At 39.2% G+C, this 20,543-nt stretch overlaps 1 protein-coding gene across 3 annotated transcripts in view; it reads left to right on the top strand.

Annotated features, from left to right (window-relative positions):
- Positions 1-20,543, top strand: part of LOC149848900 (hyperosmolality-gated Ca2+ permeable channel 2.3-like) — a 177,545-nt gene that overhangs the window by 138,591 nt on the left and 18,411 nt on the right. For 2 of the 3 annotated variants that reach the window (XM_089997926.1, XM_089997934.1), the window contains exons 8-9: positions 3,967-4,243; positions 20,146-20,421. In XM_089997926.1, coding sequence (XP_089854052.1) covers positions 3,967-4,243; positions 20,146-20,421 — 553 coding nt within the window. The remainder of the gene's footprint in view (positions 1-3,966; positions 4,244-20,145; positions 20,422-20,543) is intronic. The other variant, XM_089997943.1, reaches the window with a different exon arrangement.

Raw genomic sequence — 20,543 nt, 5'->3', positions numbered from 1 at the left:
ATAAGATTCAGTCAGACAACCGAGGTATCTTAAAATACTTAACATAATGAACACTCGGCTTGTACTCGACTGTTTCGACTCACGTGCCATGTATGTACCCGCATGGCCGGTTATCAAGTAATAACTAAATTGAGCATGCTCACTTTTCAGTTTGTTGTACTTAGCTTATTCCTCCAGTCTATTTGCTTAGTTTGCTCGTTACTACCTGCTACATAAATTATCTATGCCTAATTTAGTTATTTCTGTCTTTGTACTCTCCTACTAGTTTTTCGCAAAACTAACCCATTTCATGGGTACAAGTGACGAATAGGTGCATCAGGCGATGGCGCGACTGCGAGATGATTTAAGGATCCACTGTTTCTGTTCGTAGTTCTTCTCTTGGACATTTTGGTTTTTGATACGGTTTTCCCTTGAGGAAATCCAAATTTTGTACAAACTTGATACTGTCTTTAATAGAAGAAATGGTTTCCTAAGTATTATTGCAGATCGTCCATGGTAAATCTTTGTTTTCTCGCTAACGTGCCCAAGGTTGTCAAACCTGTCCTTTTTCTTTTAAAAGAAATCGTTTCCGCTGATTTTTAGAAATAAACTGTAAAGAAAATGAATTTTCCAACTATTTCAAGGAAATTATAAGGTTCGAAATTTTGGGGCGTTACAGAAAAACACTTTTCTAAATAGGAATTTAAATAAAGAAGTATATATGGATCCACCACTTTTGCTCGACAGTTTATAGAGGGACAATGTGGCTCAATCTTTTTCGTTATTTACTTTTATGTCATTAAAATAATTAGGAGTGGAATTGTAAAGACCCCAGGTCTCTGGGAATGTTTCCGCAATGGTTTAAAAAAAAATCCGCATTTTCAATAGGTGAGTTGGGGTCGTTACATGTGGAGGAGATGGGGTTAAGAAGAAAGTGCATGAGGGGGTTTTGGAGAATGAAACGGGAAGAGAGCGAGAGATCATGGGGGAGAGGGGGTCTGTTACAAGATCGTGGAGAGAAAAAAAAATGGTGCAACCGTCCCCTCTCTCTCCATTTTGATAAGAGTGTGTACCCTCTTTTAGAGTTTCACGTTCTCCCCTTAAAAACGCCCCTCATGATTTTTTTCGTTCTTACATTTTAACGCACCGACGGGTGCGGGTTTGGTTCGACCGAACCCGTGACCCACATATAATTGGTTCCCCTCTTGGCCCTTTTCGGATCCATCCACGAATCAGGATGTGTTAAATTTTTTTAAGCTACTAAAATTTTTTGATGGACAAATGGGAAAATACATTAGTTAAAAGAGGTCGGGGTAGGCCTAGGAATACATGGATGAAGATGATAGGAAAGGATATGAATGCTTTGAACCTCACCGAGGACATGACATTGGATAGAAATGATTGGAGGAGAAGGATTCATGTGGAAGACCCAGAATGATTTTCTTTTTTGGTTCATATCACCGGCCCCAATTGTTTTGGGATGAAGGCGTAGTTGTTGTTGTACTAAATTTTTTTTATTATGAATCCAAATGGGATTCTTATGGATCCAATTACGCTAGCCTGAATTTTATGTAACTATTTTGGATTTTCAAGCAACGTGTCTCAGATCCAATTAAAATTTTAATTGAATCCTTACCATACTTAAATCTTCGATGTTCAGGATCCAAACAAAGTAGTGTAGATCCAAACATCGCATGGGCTATTACGAATCCCAATAAAGTGTTATAGATCCGATATAGAAATTTTCCTCATTAAAAATTCTGATTTAAACTTCGTGGATCCACTCAATTCCTCTTGGATCAAATATCAAATTTGACCATTATATTGAGGATCCAAAACTAGAGATCTGATTCATTTGACCAAAATCTATTATTAAATATATAATTTAAGGTTCGAGATCCGATATCTAAGATCTAAATGGAATATCGAAGTTCTGAACAGGATATTAAGGATCCAACATTGAAGATCCAAATAGGATATCCGAGATCCAAATACGTATAAACAAATACGACACTAAAAATATCCTTGTACCAGCTTAAGGTTATAAATTTCAAGTTTATTTATCTGATAAAATTCTCGGGTATTACATGACTATCAATTATTATCCTACGTGGTAGATTCCATAAACTTCTGCAAAAGTTCAGAGGCATCCCCAATTTTTTCCTGCCTTTGGGGAATTCTCTTTCGGTATCTAAAACCATCCCCATTGGAACGAACTCGGCTAGTCGTTTGGGTTATAAATTTACATAAAATAATAAACCCTCAAACGGTCTCAGTTTTTTCTATGTTTTGTCCGGTGAGTACTCACGGGTTGATAATTATTGAAACAAGATTATGATGTTCACTCTGCTTCTTTTGAAACCGAATGCTGTGAAATATGATAATGCATATGTTAGTCTTATTCTCTAGTCTGTTGTCATTGCACCTACCAGGCTTTCATAAGTCTAACCCGTTTTATGGGATACAGGTGACAAATAAACGGATGTTGCAGGCAATGGCGCGATGACGCGATGATATCAAGAATCCACTATCTCTATTATTCGGTCCTGAGCAAGTTTTGTAATTTTGTATAAGAACTTTTGTATAACACTATTTCTATCTAAATCCTTGTTTGGAATCTTCATAGTTTTGCATGGATGTACGAAAATACAAACCTATATCCAAGACATTTGGGGACTTAATCGCTGGTTGTAAATTTCGCTTGTAATCCGCCCAAGGTTTGCTGACTTGTCCTTTTTAAATATTGTTTCTGCTGAACTATTGTTTTAACTCTGAAAAATGATTGATTATTAAAAAAATTTCTTAAAATTTACAAGTTCGGGATTTTGGGGTATTACATCTTCTCGGTTCTCCGATCATCACTCTGAGAGAGAGAGAGAGAGGTTGTTTACCTCTCATAAAATGGAGATAAGGAGAGAGGCATGGGTCACTCTCTCCTCTTCTGTCACATCACAAGGCCAGCTGTCAGTCACATCACATGGAAGCTTTGACAATTGGCCATGGTGGCTTTTTAATGCATTGATTTAAAAGGCCTGTGGAAAAAGGTACAATTTTTGAAATTTAAAAAGTTTATTATTTTAAGTTTGACTTTTTTTTTTGTTTTACTTGGGGAAGCTTGAGCCTGACCCGATAAGTTGTCGGGTCGGGCCCATGTCGACTTTATTCGAGCAGGGTATTTTGGTTTTTTTGACCTTGTAATAGGATCTGCCCATTAGGGGCAGATATTTATTTTTCTTTATTTTTCATTTTCATTTTTCTTATTTTTTGGTATTAGGATTTGAGTCAACGGCATAATTGTCCTTCACTCAAAGAGCCAGCTAGATTTCTAGCCATTGGGAGCTCCCCAACGGCTAGAGGGAGCCTCTCACTCCATTCTTTTTGTGTATATATATGAGGATTTCTCCCCTTTGTCTTCTATGCATCTTGTATGCATTTTATTGTCAATAATGTATATATTTTTATGTTGTTGCCTGACCCTTTAGTGGTATTTTGTGTTTGAAGTTTTAACCCATATTTGGGTTGTGTGAGTGATCTTCTTGCCTCTTGTATGAACCCTATTGGGTTGTGGTTTGTGAGATTGCTCCCATTTCATTACAAACATGACATTGAACAATATATGATGCCTTGGCAATTATTTTTCATTTTAAAGCCACCTGGAACTCCACTGTAATGTTTAAACTGCACGGATGATGAAGACAATGATAAAAAAATTTCTTACCTGGTGCCTTCTTAGAACTTATTTGTAAATTAGCGCCTGTGTTTTTGTCATTGTAATTCTTTAGATGCTACACCTCAAGACAAGAGGCTTCTGAATTATGTGAAGCTATTTTCTCACATCTCAGGAATAAAAATTCACTGACATGCTTCCCCTGTGAACAGATTATTATGTCATTGCTTGCATACTTCTTATACATGTTTCTTTTATTCGTAATCTCATGTAAAAATGAATGAGCCGTATACTAAAAATTGGTTGAAACCTTTGTGCAGAACTGTTGTAAGTCAGGTCATTACAGGATATCTTCCTAGTCTTATACTTATGATGTTTTTGTCCATTGTGCCACCCATCATGAAGCTGTTCTCCTCTATGCAAGGATATATATCCCACAGTCAGATAAAAAAAAGTGCCTGCAGCAAAGTACTCTGGTTCACCATATGGAATATTTTCTTTGCAAATGTGCTATCTGGATCTGTTGCTAGCCAACTTACTGTATTTTTTGACCCCAAAGATATTCCGAATAGGTTGGGAGTTGCGGTTCCAGCGCAGGTGAGGCCAACATCGCAGGCTTCTTAATACTACCACGTGTAAATCTTTGGGTTCATTGTTTCATGCTGTTCATGGCATAGTTACCCTATTTATATGGTATACATATGGAACTTTATGTTGAGCAAATGAAACCAATATGGAAGGATTCCACCAAACTGATCACATTATACATTTGCTCAAAATCTTGCATATATTGTGTTTCTGTTTAACATAATGCAAACTTAATTATGCAGAACTCAAATTATATTAGTCACATTTTGTATTATATCAGACTGTTCCTTTTCCAAAACCATCCAAACATTGATTATGTATAACCTGCTCCAAATAAATAGCACTTCCTGTTTCTAGATTTAGATTAAGATACTTAATTTTATTTAAGTGGAATCTCTCTATATTCAACATGATTGGAGTGAACCTAATGGCAGGATTTAATCCCACCTTCGGCACCCTTGTGCAAGGCAGGGACTGACCAAGCTTGTTATGCTTTGATCATATGGTGGGGTGAATTCTTGAATTACAGATAGTACTGATTGTTGTTGAGATGTGCTCCTGTGACTTCCTGATGATAACGATTCATGTTTTTCTAAACATTAAGGTTGGAGTTGGATTTCATTCCAAAATTCCATGTTGATTCATGCCTATTAACTTGTATCAGATTGCATATGAAAACATGGAGCATAAGAGGAGGCACAAAAGAGAGAAGAACAATGGCTTCATTAGCTTCAAAAGAATTAGAGAATACAACATATAGGGGACGTCTAAAAACAAAAACAGTTGACTATAATGCCTATGGCTATGTTACAAAAATACCCCTCTATAATAAACATATGTACAAAACTAAGAGGGTGGCATACACGCAATTGTAAGATGAGTATTACATTCCTTAACACTCCCCCTCAAACTTATGATGATGAGAACACAAACATCCCAAGCTTGAAAAGAAATGGTTGGAATGTCTTTAAGAGTAAGCTCTTAATGAAGCAATCCGCTATCTGACTAGCAGTTCCAGTGTAGGACAATGATATTATTCCTTCTAAGTAAGCTCTACGGGTGAAGTGACAATCTATCTCAATGTGCTTAATTCTCTTATGAAACTCTAGATTTTTGGTGATATGAATAGCACTTTGATTGTGATAATACAAGGTAGTAGCCTTCTCAATAGTAACTCTCATATCCTGCAATTGCCATCTTAACCATGTAGTCTCTGTTGTGACTGTTAAAATATATATATATATGTTTTGCACCATAATACCTGATAGGAGTATTATGGTCATTTCACACAATACCCGATAGGGGTAGTTGTTTTTTCCCTTTTTTATTTTTTGTATTTATTTTATTTTTGTTTTTTTTTTCTTTATTTTTAAGCCACATAAAGGGGCCCACGATAGAATCGTTGGGGCCTCCAACGGTCACATTTGTGACCATTGGGGGCTCCCAACGACTCTATGGGAGCCCCCTTTTGGCACACCTTTTGAGGCCCTTGTGGCCTCCCTTCCTCTCCTTTCCTCTCGTATAAATAGGGGTGAACCCCTTTGTATTCATGTATTCTTGAGAGCTCTCTCTCTCTTTTCAGTAAAGAGACTTTTATATTTTGTGTTGTGTCCCTTTGTGGTGTAATAACTGCAAATTTTTCCATTAAAATTTTTAATGTTTTATGCGTAAAATAGGTTGAATTGGGCACGGATCCAAGTTTCGGATCAAGAATCCATCCTTAAGTAAATACCACTTATATATATATAAACCTATTAAATATCCATATATATATATACGTAAATGAGAAAAATAGATAATATATATATATATATATATATATATATATTATTAGTTGAGGTTTGGACCCAACTATGGGTCCACATCTTTAATGAGACCCGAATCCAACATGTTGGATCCCGGGTGCGGGTCGCAGTTCGGACTCGGACCCGGCCCACATTTTTGTAAAACGAAAAAGAGAGGGGGGGGGGGGCAACCCGATATGGGTTGCCCGATAAAGCTATGAGGGAGAAACCCTCTTCCCCGATAAATCTCACGTTAGGGTTCTTTTGAACCCTAACACGCTGAGAGCGTGAGCGAGGGGAAGGAGAGCACACCGCAGCCGCCGGGAGGAGGAGGAGCCCTTCCTTTTCGGGAGGCCACCCTCCTACAAAGAGGGGACCCCGAATCTCTCTCTCTCTCTGTTCTATTCTCTCTCTCACTCTCTTCTACCTCTCTAAACTTCGAATCAACCTCCGATCTCGGGCTGCAGCTCGAGGCCTTGCAGTGAGGAGCCAACCTCGCCGGTGGTGGTGTTGTCCAGACCGACCGACCCTCTTGTGGATGCCGCAACAACCTCGTCGGATAATGGTAGGATTCTGAAATTTTTCTTTTGGGTATTGACTGTGTTCGGTCATGTTGAGGTGGGTTGTTCAAAACCCAGATGGGTCGACTTGCAAAGGGGGGGGAATCTTTAATGTTGGGGTTGTCTGTCAACCCCAAACCGAAAACCCCAAATTTTTAATTTGGGGGTTTCGGATTTCTGTTTTTTTTAGGATCGATCATGTGTGTGGGGGGGGGGTTCGGATTTTCTGTTTTTAGGAATCAAGCATGTGTATGTGTGAATACCCTGTACATTAGGTCCAGCATATACTGCATGTTTGTTAGGTTGAAATCAACGACCTATCTGCGTGCGATTGTTTCTACTTATGGGTTATGTTATAATTAACAACCTAAGTGTGTGTGACATGTTGATTATGCTGCCATGTCAAGTTTTTTGTTTAGCCTCAGCAACATATACTGCTACTGCCTTTGTGCTGAAACGTTTACAATTGCTTGTGTTTCAGAATTTATAGTGAATAGTTGGTTGACTTTTTATAGTGATCTGCAGTTAAGTCAGTAGGGCTTTATCTACTTCAGCTTGCGCAATAACAAGATAGTCGTCGGTTAGTGAGGACATTCTGTTTTATATAAAAATGCACATGGATCTGATGCTACTGCCCATTAGGAGAATATGCTGTTTTCATAAGAAGCTGCATATAAATTTGATGCCAATGTATCTGGACATTTAATAGGCATTTAAACTCATGATAGGCTGCATGATAACCCTATAAATTATGCCTGTATAGAAATAGATTAAGTGGCTATTGGAATTACTATTTTGCTGTGCATAAATTTTATATGAGTATAAAGTTAATTTGGATGTTTGTTAGGTTGGAATTAACGACCTATCTGCGTGTGATTGTTTCTACTTATGGGTTACATCATGCTGGTTATGTTATAATTAACGACCTAAGTGTGGGTGACACGTTGTTGATGCTGGCCGATTGGTACAGCTGTTGCTTTGTGATTATAAGTCTTCCCTGCTAATTCTGATCACCCACTTGATATTCTTGTTATTGCTCAATGTTGATGGTTTAATCTGTGAAGTTATGCTGAACTTAGCATAGTTATAATTAGCTTATGTTGATTTAATTATTATGTAAATCTATGTTAAACATAACATGATTTATATTGACTGATGCTAATGGTTTCATCCTGTAAAATATAGCATGTTTATGCTGGCCGATTGACACTATTCCATTATGTAAACCCTAACTTGTTTAGGTAAATTCCTGTTAGCTTATTTTGTCTATGTATTATGTTGGGAGATAGGCAAAATAGGATTACAGACTCTATTAATTTCGGCCTGCATTGTGATGCACATCAAAAGGTTATGTTTTGGCATATTGGCTATAAACACTGCATATGTTAGTTTCAACAATTGTAAATACTTCAAGATCTTTAGGGGATGCATACTTCCCTTTTTACATGTTGTAAATAGTATGCATAGGAATCTTACGTTCCTATAAATGAATTATCCATAGTGGTTTGTGAATGTGCCAATCATCATGTTAGTAAATTTTATCACCATTGGTCCTTATAAAGGGCCGAACTAAGTTAATGATCATGCAAGTCAAAGAGAGTTGTAATCACTCTTTTAGTTTAAGAAATCCATGGTAGTGATTGAGGAATAAGAGTAAATTTTCATTTATATGTAATTGTTTGTGGATTAAGGCTGGCAGGTGAACCACCAAGCCTGGTACTTGCAGGCTTTACCTTGGCACTCAAGTTAAAAAGGTTAATACCCACATAAATTTTAACATTCGTGCTTGACTGGTTTAAAGGCACCGTAGCACTTTGGGTGGGTTATGAAATCAATATGACAAAGGATTGAGACGACTCTATACCCTGGGTAAATTGACTAAGGGTGGGAATTCTACTGCCATGGTAGTAGAAGGAAGTTGGGGAAATGCCCTGTACTTCGGGAAATAAATTAAATGAAAAGATTAACCCACCCAGTTCTTGGGCTTACCTTAGAGAGGGTAAGTGGTACAAAACTCTGGGGACACGTGTTTTGGTTTCGAGCGTAAAGCGACTCGTTGGTCCCAGTCCTCAGAGTTGGGGGACCCAGGCTACCAATTTATCCTAGGTGGTAGTTCTTTTGTTCTTCTGCAGAAGTGAGGGATGCATCCTGTTTTGGTTTTGGCCTTTGGGAGTTTCTCTCGGTCACTGGCCGCTCCCTTGGGATTTCAGTCACAGTTAGAGTGTTCGGGTTAATAAAACAACCCTGAATAATATACCCCCGGACATTCTCTTCTGTGATGGTTGCCTTGGCCCGTGTGTACCCGCGGGATAAGAAAAGATAAACACTAACTAGGACAGTTAGGTATCACTGTATGGGAGTCATTAAAGAGACAATTGCTTACTCTTCCATCATGTTTTATATTCGTTGCTTATGTTGAAACGACATCCTAAATTGTGTATTTATTAGTTAATTGAATTCATATTATGGATGTTGTTCAGGTTAGTGTAAGTTCTGCTTGAATTGCTTAATACCTTACTTAATTGTTGTAGTTGCATAAAATGCTTCTTGTGCTTAAGTATAATTGTTACATAATCTACCTTTCTATTCAGATATATGTCTATGATTGCTATTGCATCGAAATCCTTATGTGGTTATGTTTAGACTGTAATTCAAACACGACACCCACATCACACTTGACACATGATCTACTTGCAAGAATAATTACAGTTTTCCTACTTAGACGTGGTAGTCTAATTCCTATAATTTCTATTATTTTCAGGAGAAGAGTAGTTCTATGAGCGATGCGGGATGAGGCGCTGACCGAGACTTGATCCATTGTTCCCTGGCGGTCCTGCTTACTTTCAGATTGAGATTTTTGTTTTGAGACTAAATGTGAAAACTTTGATGTTGGATTTTATTATTATTGAAGTGGAAATAAATGGTGTGGTTTGCTTTTACCTTCCTGTATCGTTCTGAAATGCTTAACCCGAGACTTATTAGTTGTTTCCGCTTGAAAAAAAAAAAAAAATCCCTAAAAATTTGGGTTAAATTTCGGGGCGTTACAGTTATGGTATCAGAGCCTGGGAACAATAAATCAAGGATCACGGTCATGCCACATCCTGAGATCGCTCTGTGAGTATATTTGTATCACTCTTACTTTATTAGGCCTGATAATTGCATTGTTTTCTATATAAGTTTAGATATATACTTGTGATGATTTTAGGGACACTACAATTCAAAGATAGTAAAACTGTGTGTATTGAAATGGTTATTAGATGTACCGTCGATCCCAAGCTAGTTCGAGCACGGCGAACGAATGGCAGGACCAAAGGGGTTTCGTGATGGAAACTCTCGGTAATCTTGCTCAAACCATGGACACTCAAATGCGCCATCAGGCGGAGTTAGCCGCAGCCATAAGTGAAAGGCATAATACAAACACAATCACCTATGAGAAGTTCTTGAAGTTGAACCCGCCTACCTTCTCAGGCAAGGCTGATCCTGAATTAGCTGAGAGTTGGATTGCCGAGACAGAACGAGCTTTTCGGGTTCTGTCTGTTCCTGATGATAAGCAAACGGACTTCGGCACATACCGCTTGACGGAAGATGCACAGAAATGGTGGGACACAACCCGAACCATCCACTTTGCTGGAGTGGATACTATTCCATGGGAAGATTTCAAACGAACATTTCTCGAGACATATTTCCCCCAGTACGCTCGTGATCAGAAGCATCAGGAGTTCTTGGAGCTTACTCAAGGAAATATGAATTTGGTGGAATACACTACCAAATTTCGGACCTTGGAGCGGTATTGCCCAAATTTGTTCGCGAATGATAAAGCCAGAGCAACTAGGTATGTCCGCGGACTCAAGGACGGATTGCGACCACGAGTGATGATAAATCTGCCATCTACCCTCGCACAAGCCATTGAAGTGGTTACTATGCTGAATGAAGAATGGGAGAGATCAAGGAAGAGTCAAAAAGACACACCGGGGAAACGGGGAGCCGGTCCGCCGCAGCATCACAGTGGCAAGAAGTACCAGCCACCTTACAAGAAGCAAAAGTACAATGGTGGAAATCGTCCTCCGCAGCATCAAGGACAAAATCGGGTGTGCCAGAAGTGCAACCGGTCCCACTATGGACAACCTTGCCCTAGAGACACAGGAGCATGTCTTTACTGTGGAAAGATGGGTCACTATGCCCGTTAGTGCCACAAGAAGATGGCGGATATGCAGAAACGAAATGCCGGGGGAGGACAGCAACACCAACCATCTCAGCCGCAGCAAACACCGCAGTAAAATGCACAGAAGAGGGTGCCGGGACGAGTATATGCCACCACTGCGGAAGAGTTGGAGAAAGGAAATCTGGTACAAGGTACGGTATTTGTCAATGGCTGTGCTGCACTTGTTCTATTTGACTGTGGTGCCACACATTCGTTCATATCCGTAGAATTTGCAAAATTACTTGGTGCACATACTGAATCTCTGAAACATGAATTATATGTGTACAATCCGATAGGATATAATTCGATATGTGTAAACTACATCCCTGATGTCATAATTGTACTTGAAGGGCAGAACTTACCTGCTGACCTAATCTTGCTCGATATGACTGAATATGATGTCATTTTGGGGATGGATTGGTTATATGAACATTATGCCAACGTTCTCTGTCGACAAGGGAAAGTGGTTTCGTCCCGACCAGGACTGTCAAAGGTTGAGTTTCGACTCTCTAGACCTACAGTGAAGGGCCGAATTGTATCGATATTAAAGGTTCAGAAGTATATGCGACAGGGGTGTCGAGCATTCCTAGTAAATGTATTCTCCGGCGAGTCGAAAGTCACACCATTAGAAGAACTTGAAGTGGTTCGTGAATTCCCGGAAGTATTTCCGGATGAGTTGCCTGGACTACCTCCACAGCGTGAGGTGGATTTTCATATCGAGTTGGTGCCTGGGACGGCACCGATCTCGAAAGCGCCTTATCGTATGGCCCCGGTAGAATTGGAGGAGCTGAAGAAACAACTCCAGGAGTTGATGGAGCAAGGTTTCATTAGACCGAGCGTATCACCATGGGGAGCACCAATTCTTTTTGTGAAAAAGAAAGATGGTTCTATGAGGCTGTGTATAGACTATCGGATGTTGAATCAAGCAACAGTCAAAAATAAGTATCCCCTACCTCGTATTGAAGACTTGTTCGACCAATTGCAAAAGGCTAAAGTGTTTTCAAAAATCGATCTTAGATCTGATTATCACCAACTCCGGATAAAGGACGATGATATTCCTAAGACAGCCTTTAGAACAAGGTACGGTCACTACGAGTTCGTAGTTATGCCATTCGGACTGACAAATGCTCCTGCAGCATTCATGGACTTGATGAATTGAGTATTCAGAGCATACTTGGATACGTTTGTAATTGTCTTTATTGATGATATACTCATATACTCAGAAAGCATAGAGCAACATCGTGAACATTTGAGGATCGTATTGGGGACTCTCAAGGAACACCAGTTGTTCGCCAAATTCTCCAAGTGCGAATTCTGGCTCGAGAAGGTCATGTTCTTGGGTCATGTCATATCGCGTGACGGAGTCGCTGTAGACCCGGCTAAGGTTGAAGCTGTATTAAATTGGGGTCAACCGAGGAATATCAGTGATATCAGGAGTTTTCTGGGATTAGCAGGCTATTATAGAAGATTCATTCAGGACTTTTCACGAATCGCCATGCCCATGACCAAACTTCTAAGGAAAGGAATCAAGTTCGAATGGACGGATAAGTGTGAGGAGAGTTTCCAAATCTTAAAGAAGAAGCTTACCACCGCACCAGTGTTGGCTTTACCTTCAGGTCATGGTGGTTTTGTGGTCTACTCAGACGCATCAGGTACTGGGTTAGGATGTGTTTTAATGCAGAATGGTAAGGTGATAGCGTACGCCTCTCGCCAATTAAAGATTCATGAGCGAAACTATCCAACTCATGATCTCGAATTGGCAGCCGTAGTGTTCGCTTTGAAAATATGGCGACATTACCTGTATGGGGAACAATTCGAGGTATTTACTGATCACAAAAGTCTCAAGTACCTGTTTTCTCAGAAAGAGTTGAACATGCGACAACGACGATGGTTGGAGTTTATAAAGGATTACGATTTTACCATTTCCTATCACCCAGGAAAGGCAAATGTGGTAGCTGACTCTATCAGTCGCAAAGCTGGTTGCAGTTTGTCCAGTCTATTGACAAAAGGGTGGAATTTGGTGGAGGAATTCATGGATTGGAAACCGTTTTCAGATGTCGTGGGGAGTATCAAGTTATCTAATTTATCTGCTCATCCGGAGATCCTTACAAAGATTATTGAAGGTCAGAAAGATGATCCCCAATATGAGAAATTGAAGTCACTAGCCCAACAAGGGAAGTCACATTTCTCACTCAAGGAAGATGGCAGTATTTGGATGAAAAAGCGACTTTGGGTCCCTAGTGATCCCAAGTTGAAGGAAGAACTATTGGGGGAAGCACATAGGTCCAAATACACCATACACCCAGGAAGCACGAAAATGTTTAAAGATTTACAACGTGGGTATTGGTGGAATGGAATGAAGCGTGAGGTCGCAAGTTATGTCTCGAAGTGTTTGACTTGTCAGCAAGTCAAGGTAGAACATCAGAAACCTGGTGGAATGATGCAGCAAATGGAGATTCCACAGTGGAAATGGGAAGAAATCACCATGGACTTCGTGGTGGGTTTGCCCAAAACACGGAAACAACATGACGCTATATGGGTAATAGTGGATCGACTAACCAAATCGGCTCACTTTCTACCCATACGAATAAATCAATCCCTCGAGAGCTTAGCAGACTTATACATCAGAGAGGTTGTTCGACTGCATGGAGTACCAGTTTCTATTATATCAGATCGCGATCCTCGATTTACTTCTCGGTTTTGGGGTCAGTTGCAACAGGCTTTGGGTACGAAACTGAAGTTGAGTACTGCTTTTCATCCCCAGACTGACGGACAATCAGAGAGGACTATCCAGACACTAGAAGATATGCTGCGAGCATGTATGCTGGATTGGAAAGGTGAGTGGGATAAGCATGTTATTTTAGCCGAATATGCTTACAATAACAGTTACCATGCGAGTATCGGCATGGCTCCTTTCGAAGCTCTGTATGGAAGACCATGTAGATCACCTGTGTATTGGGATGAAATTGGTGAACGGTCGGTAGAATCACCAATCGTGTTACAACATTATACCCAACAGATAAAGATGATAAGAGATAGACTTCTCACAGCCCAGAGTCGACAAAAGAGTTATGCAGATCAAAGGCGCAGGGAGCTCACTTTTGATGTGGGGGATCGAGTCTTTGTGAAGGTATCGCCCACCAAAAGTGTGTTTCGTTTTGGTAAGAAAGGAAAATTGAGTCCCAGATATGTCGGACCTTTTGAGATTTTGGAACGGATTGGAGAAACGGCCTATCGTATAGCCCTACCTCCCCAGTATGCTCAGATACATAACGTATTCCATGTATCTATGTTAAGAAAATATCTTCAAGACCCGTCACATGTCATCCAGTATGAGGACGTAGATATAAGGGACGACCTAACGATAGGAGAAAAACCAGTAGAGATATTGGAACGAAGCGAGCGTGTCTTGAGATCAAAGACCATTCCTCTCGTCAAGGTGAGATGGCAACACCATGGCATCGATGAAAGCACGTGGGAACCGGAGGCTAATATGCGGGAGAAGTACCCCAACCTTTTCGAGTAAGCAACCACAGGTAAATTTCGAGGACGAAATTTCTTTAAGGGGGAAAGAATGTAATAACTGCAAATTTTTCCATTAAAAATTTTAATGTTTTATGCGTAAAATAGGTTGAATTGGGCACGGATCCAAGTTTCGGATCAAGAATCCATCCTTAAGTAAATACCACTTATATATATATAAACCTATTAAATATCCATATATATATACGTAAATGAGAAAAATAGATAATATATATATATATATATATATATATATATATTATTAGTTGAGGTTTGGACCCAACTATGGGTCCACATCTTTAATGAGACCCGAATCCAACATGTTGGATCCCGGGTGCGGGTCGCAGTTCGGACTCGGACCCGGCCCACATTTTTGTAAAACGAAAAAGAGAGGGGGGGGGGGGGGCAACCCGATATGGGTTGCCCGATAAAGCTATGAGGGAGAAACCCTCTTCCCCGATAAATCTCACGTTAGGGTTCTTTTGAACCCTAACACGCTGAGAGCGTGAGCGAGGGGAAGGAGAGCACACCGCAGCCGCCGGGAGGAGGAGGAGCCCTTCCTTTTCGGGAGGCCACCCTCCTACAAAGAGGGGACCCCGAATCTCTCTCTCTCTGTTCTATTCTCTCTCTCACTCTCTTCTACCTCTCTAAACTTCGAATCAACCTCCGATCTCGGGCTGCAGCTCGAGGCCTTGCAGTGAGGAGCCAACCTCGCCGGTGGTGGTGTTGTCCAGACCGACCGACCCTCTTGTGGATGCCGCAACAACCTCGTCGGATAATGGTAGGATTCTGAAATTTTTCTTTTGGGTATTGACTGTGTTCGGTCATGTTGAGGTGGGTTGTTCAAAACCCAGATGGGTCGACTTGCAAAGGGGGGGGAATCTTTAATGTTGGGGTTGTCTGTCAACCCCAAACCGAAAACCCCAAATTTTTAATTTGGGGGTTTCGGATTTCTGTTTTTTTTAGGATCGATCATGTGTGTGGGGGGGGGTTTCGGATTTTCTGTTTTTAGGAATCAAGCATGTGTATGTGTGAATACCCTGTACATTAGGTCCAGCATATACTGCATGTTTGTTAGGTTGAAATCAACGACCTATCTGCGTGTGATTGTTTCTACTTATGGGTTATGTTATAATTAACAACCTAAGTGTGTGTGACATGTTGATTATGCTGCCATGTCAAGTTTTTTGTTTAGCCTCAGCAACATATACTGCTACTGCCTTTGTGCTGAAACGTTTACAATTGCTTGTGTTTCAGAATTTATAGTGAATAGTTGGTTGACTTTTTATAGTGATCTGCAGTTAAGTCAGTAGGGCTTTATCTACTTCAGCTTGCGCAATAACAAGATAGTCGTCGGTTAGTGAGGACATTCTGTTTTATATAAAAATGCACATGGATCTGATGCTACTGCCCATTAGGAGAATATGCTGTTTTCATAAGAAGCTGCATATAAATTTGATGCCAATGTATCTGGACATTTAATAGGCATTTAAACTCATGATAGGCTGCATGATAACCCTATAAATTATGCCTGTATAGAAATAGATTAAGTGGCTATTGGAATTACTATTTTGCTGTGCATAAATTTTATATGAGTATAAAGTTAATTTGGATGTTTGTTAGGTTGGAATTAACGACCTATCTGCGTGTGATTGTTTCTACTTATGGGTTACATCATGCTGGTTATGTTATAATTAACGACCTAAGTGTGGGTGACACGTTGTTGATGCTGGCCGATTGGTACAGATGTTGCTTTGTGATTATAAGTCTTCCCTGCTAATTCTGATCACCCACTTGATATTCTTGTTATTGCTCAATGTTGATGGTTTAATCTGTGAAGTTATGCTGAACTTAGCATAGTTATAATTAGCTTATGTTGATTTAATTATTATGTAAATCTATGTTAAACATAACATGATTTATATTGACTGATGCTAATGGTTTCATCCTGTAAAATATAGCATGTTTATGCTGGCCGATTGACACTATTCCATTATGTAAACCCTAACTTGTTTAGGTAAATTCCTGTTAGCTTATTTTGTCTATGTATTATGTTGGGAGATAGGCAAAATAGGATTACAGACTCTATTAATTTCGGCCTGCATTGTGATGCACATCAAAAGGTTATGTTTTGGCATATTGGCTATAAACACTGCATATGTTAGTTTCAACAATTGTAAATACTTCAAGATCTTTAGGGGATGCATACTTCCCTTTTTACATGTTGTAAATAGTATGCATAGGAATCTTACGTTCCTATAAATGAATTATCCATAGTGGTTTGTGAATGTGCCAATCATCATGTTAGTAAATTTTATCACCATTGGTCCTTATAAAGGGCCGAACTAAGTTAATGATCATGCAAGTCAAAGAGAATTGTAATCACTCTTTTAGTTTAAGAAATCCATGGTAGTGATTGAGGAATAAGAGTAAATTTTCATTTATATGTAATTGTTTGTGGATTAAGGCTGGCAGGTGAACCACCAAGCCTGGTACTTGCAGGCTTTACCTTGGCACTCAAGTTAAAAAGGTTAATACCCACATAAATTTTAACATTCGTGCTTGACTGGTTTAAAGGCACCGTAGCACTTTGGGTGGGTTATGAAATCAATATGACAAAGGATTGAGACGACTCTATACCCTGGGTAAATTGACTAAGGGTGGGAATTCTACTGCCATGGTAGTAGAAGGAAGTTGGGGAAATGCCCTGTACTTCGGGAAATAAATTAAATGAAAAGATTAACCCACCCAGTTCTTGGGCTTACCTTAGAGAGGGTAAGTGGTACAAAACTCTGGGGACACGTGTTTTGGTTTCGAGCGTAAAGCGACTCGTTGGTCCCAGTCCTCAGAGTTGGGGGACCCAGGCTACCAATTTATCCTAGGTGGTAGTTCTTTTGTTCTTCTGCAGAAGTGAGGGATGCATCCTGTTTTGGTTTTGGCCTTTGGGAGTTTCTCTCGGTCACTGGCCGCTCCCTTGGGATTTCAGTCACAGTTAGAGTGTTCGGGTTAATAAAACAACCCTGAATAATATACCCCCGGACATTCTCTTCTGTGATGGTTGCCTTGGCCCGTGTGTACCCGCGGGATAAGAAAAGATAAACACTAACTAGGACAGTTAGGTATCACTGTATGGGAGTCATTAAAGAGACAATTGCTTACTCTTCCATCATGTTTTATATTCGTTGCTTATGTTGAAACGACATCCTAAATTGTGTATTTATTAGTTAATTGAATTCATATTATGGATGTTGTTCAGGTTAGTGTAAGTTCTGCTTGAATTGCTTAATACCTTACTTAATTGTTGTAGTTGCATAAAATGCTTCTTGTGCTTAAGTATAATTGTTACATAATCTACCTTTCTATTCAGATATATGTCTATGATTGCTATTGCATCGAAATCCTTATGTGGTTATGTTTAGACTGTAATTCAAACACGACACCCACATCACACTTGACACATGATCTACTTGCAAGAATAATTACAGTTTTCCTACTTAGACGTGGTAGTCTAATTCCTATAATTTCTATTATTTTCAGGAGAAGAGTAGTTCTATGAGCGATGCGGGATGAGGCGCTGACCGAGACTTGATCCATTGTTCCCTGGCGGTCCTGCTTACTTTCAGATTGAGATTTTTGTTTTGAGACTAAATGTGAAAACTTTGATGTTGGATTTTATTATTATTGAAGTGGAAATAAATGGTGTGGTTTGCTTTTACCTTCCTGTATCGTTCTGAAATGCTTAACCCGAGACTTATTAGTTGTTTCCGCTTGAAAAAAAAAAAAAAAATCCCTAAAAATTTGGGTTAAATTTCGGGGCGTTACATGTGGACTTGGCTATTGTTTGTCCATTGTAGGACATTACAAGTGCTTATAGCACTCTTTGTATTTTCGCATATCTCATTACATGGTATCAGAGCCACTCGGTTCTTAGATGTGTGAAACCACACATCAAGCTAAATAAATTACAGAAGGCTGGAGCCTGTGCACATTATAGCGTGACGACAAAGTAAATGACATAATTTAAAATGGATAAGAATACACAAAACTGCGTCCTTGAGTTAAAAGCATATATATATATATATATATATATATATATATATATATATATATATATATATATATATATATAACGTAAATGTAATACGTATAAGTTAGAAGTATTCCGACATTGTTCTCATATACAACCTTCTCCTACCTCGGAGATGGTTCGATTCTCTAACGATTCTGAGCGTAAGTTCTTAAAGGCTCGTACCTAGGTAAGCATGTCTCGTCCGTTGTGCTGGTGTGGAGTACTAAAAAGGATTCTATTGTCCTCCATGAAGAGTGATGTTAAAGTCTTAGTTTAGCGGACGAGGCGACGATTGCGTCGCAGGGGTTGAACCCGAACCCAGTTTGAGTCCAAGACGGGTTTGGACTTGGTTGACTACTAAGTCAGGCTCAGTTTCCAATCGGTTGGGTCGGGCTGAATTCGGTTCTGGTTGGGCCCAAATTAGGAGAAGAATCTCGTACCTTTGCTTGAGGATCCTTAAAAGGAGAAGAACACGCTGGAGAAGGAGGTAACGCCTCTCTCTATATATAATTTTTTTTTCTGTGTTCCAGCCCTCTCTCTCTCTCTCGGTTCAGTCTCCCCTTTTCTCTCTCAAAATTGATGTTAAAGGCGGGAGGTGTGAGCCCCTTCTTATAGTTCTAATAGGACTCCTCTCTAAAAAGGATGTCCCCTAATGTTTTGGAAAGATTTCTATTCAATAGAAATCTTTCTAAACTAAACACTAATTATAATATATATATATATATATATATATGTATATATATATATATTATCTATTCTGTTTTTTTTAAAGCTTATCTTTACAGCTATTCTTGGATATTGGATCTCGGCCCATAGGGTCCAAGATCCATATCTAGATCCATCTAATGTCAGCCATATATATAATAAAAAATGTATTTATTTAATAAAAACTACATTTATTAAATTTTAAAATTAAGCAAAAATTTGCGTGATATTATAATTGACCTTCCCTTTGTTACTTCGGAATATTAGTTGGTGGATTTCTTCAACAAGCCTCCCGCTGCTCTTAGATTTCACTTTCTCTTAAACAAACTTTCGGTTATCCAACCGTAAGTTTGAGGGGGAGCGTTAAAGATTTAAATGTACATATATATATATATATATTGTCATATGTAATGTAACTAGAAATAATAAATAGGAATAGTCTCTTTGGGTTTTCTTTATTTTTTTGGTTGCATTTTAACAAGTCAACACAGGGAACCGTTGGGGTCCCAATGACTCTCTATGGCCTTCTTCACTTGTGTATCAATATGGGGCAAAGCCCCACTATAAGTGAATGTATCTTGCATATGTTGAGATCAATAAAATCATTATTTTTTATCTCTTGTTTTCATTTCCCTTTAGTGGGTGTTTGTGAGTGAACCCATTTGTGGTTCATTGAGTGTTCATTTTGGTATTTTGGTGGAACTCTCTTGAGTGTCCACTATTGGTGATTGAGTGAACATCTTTGAAGAAACTCATTTCCTTACAAAACCGACCCCCATAGCCGGTTGCACCAATATTTGTGTTGATAATTAATGTTCACTTGCCATTTGTGTTTGAATCATTGCAAAAGAGGCCCTTTTTCTTTTTCGTTTTATGTTATGATGTCATTTGTATGATAAAATTTAAGATAATATCTGCACCTTCCACTTATTGTGCTTATAGTAACGTATGCATGATGAATAAGAGTTTTTATTCATGTAATTGTTTGCATCGTTGATCATTAATTTGATTGTTGCTGTACAGATTCCTCCTTACATCGTTGTTTAATTATTTTGCTCATATGCATTCAGGCATCCTTCTTTATATCCTACGTTGTGACATCTGGATGGACAAGTCTCTCTCTAGAGCTCACCCGCATTGTTCCTCTTCTTTGTGATTTTATAAAACGGCATTGTTCCAAAACTATCAATGATGACTTCCATGCACCATCCATCCCTTACCACAGCGATATTCCCAAGATCCTTTTCTTTGGTCTTCTCGGAGTCACCTACTTCTTCTTGGCTCCATTAATTTTACCTTTCCTTTTGTGCTACTATTGTCTTGGATATATTATCTACCGTAATCAGGTAAGCTTCTATGACTGCTTTTCAGAATTGTTACTAAGTGAACTACATTTAGTTGCATATATTTCATACCTTGTAATTCAGTGGAATTCATTTCTTTTATAATGCATTTGTTGTTGTTCCAT

The sequence above is a fragment of the Nuphar pumila genome, chromosome 1 (assembly GCF_984573655.1).
Source record: "Nuphar pumila chromosome 1, dmNupPumi1.hap1.1, whole genome shotgun sequence".
Lineage (NCBI taxonomy): Eukaryota > Viridiplantae > Streptophyta > Magnoliopsida > Nymphaeales > Nymphaeaceae > Nuphar > Nuphar pumila.
Note: the sequence above shows the minus strand (reverse complement) of the source record. Positions and strands in the feature narration are given on the sequence as shown.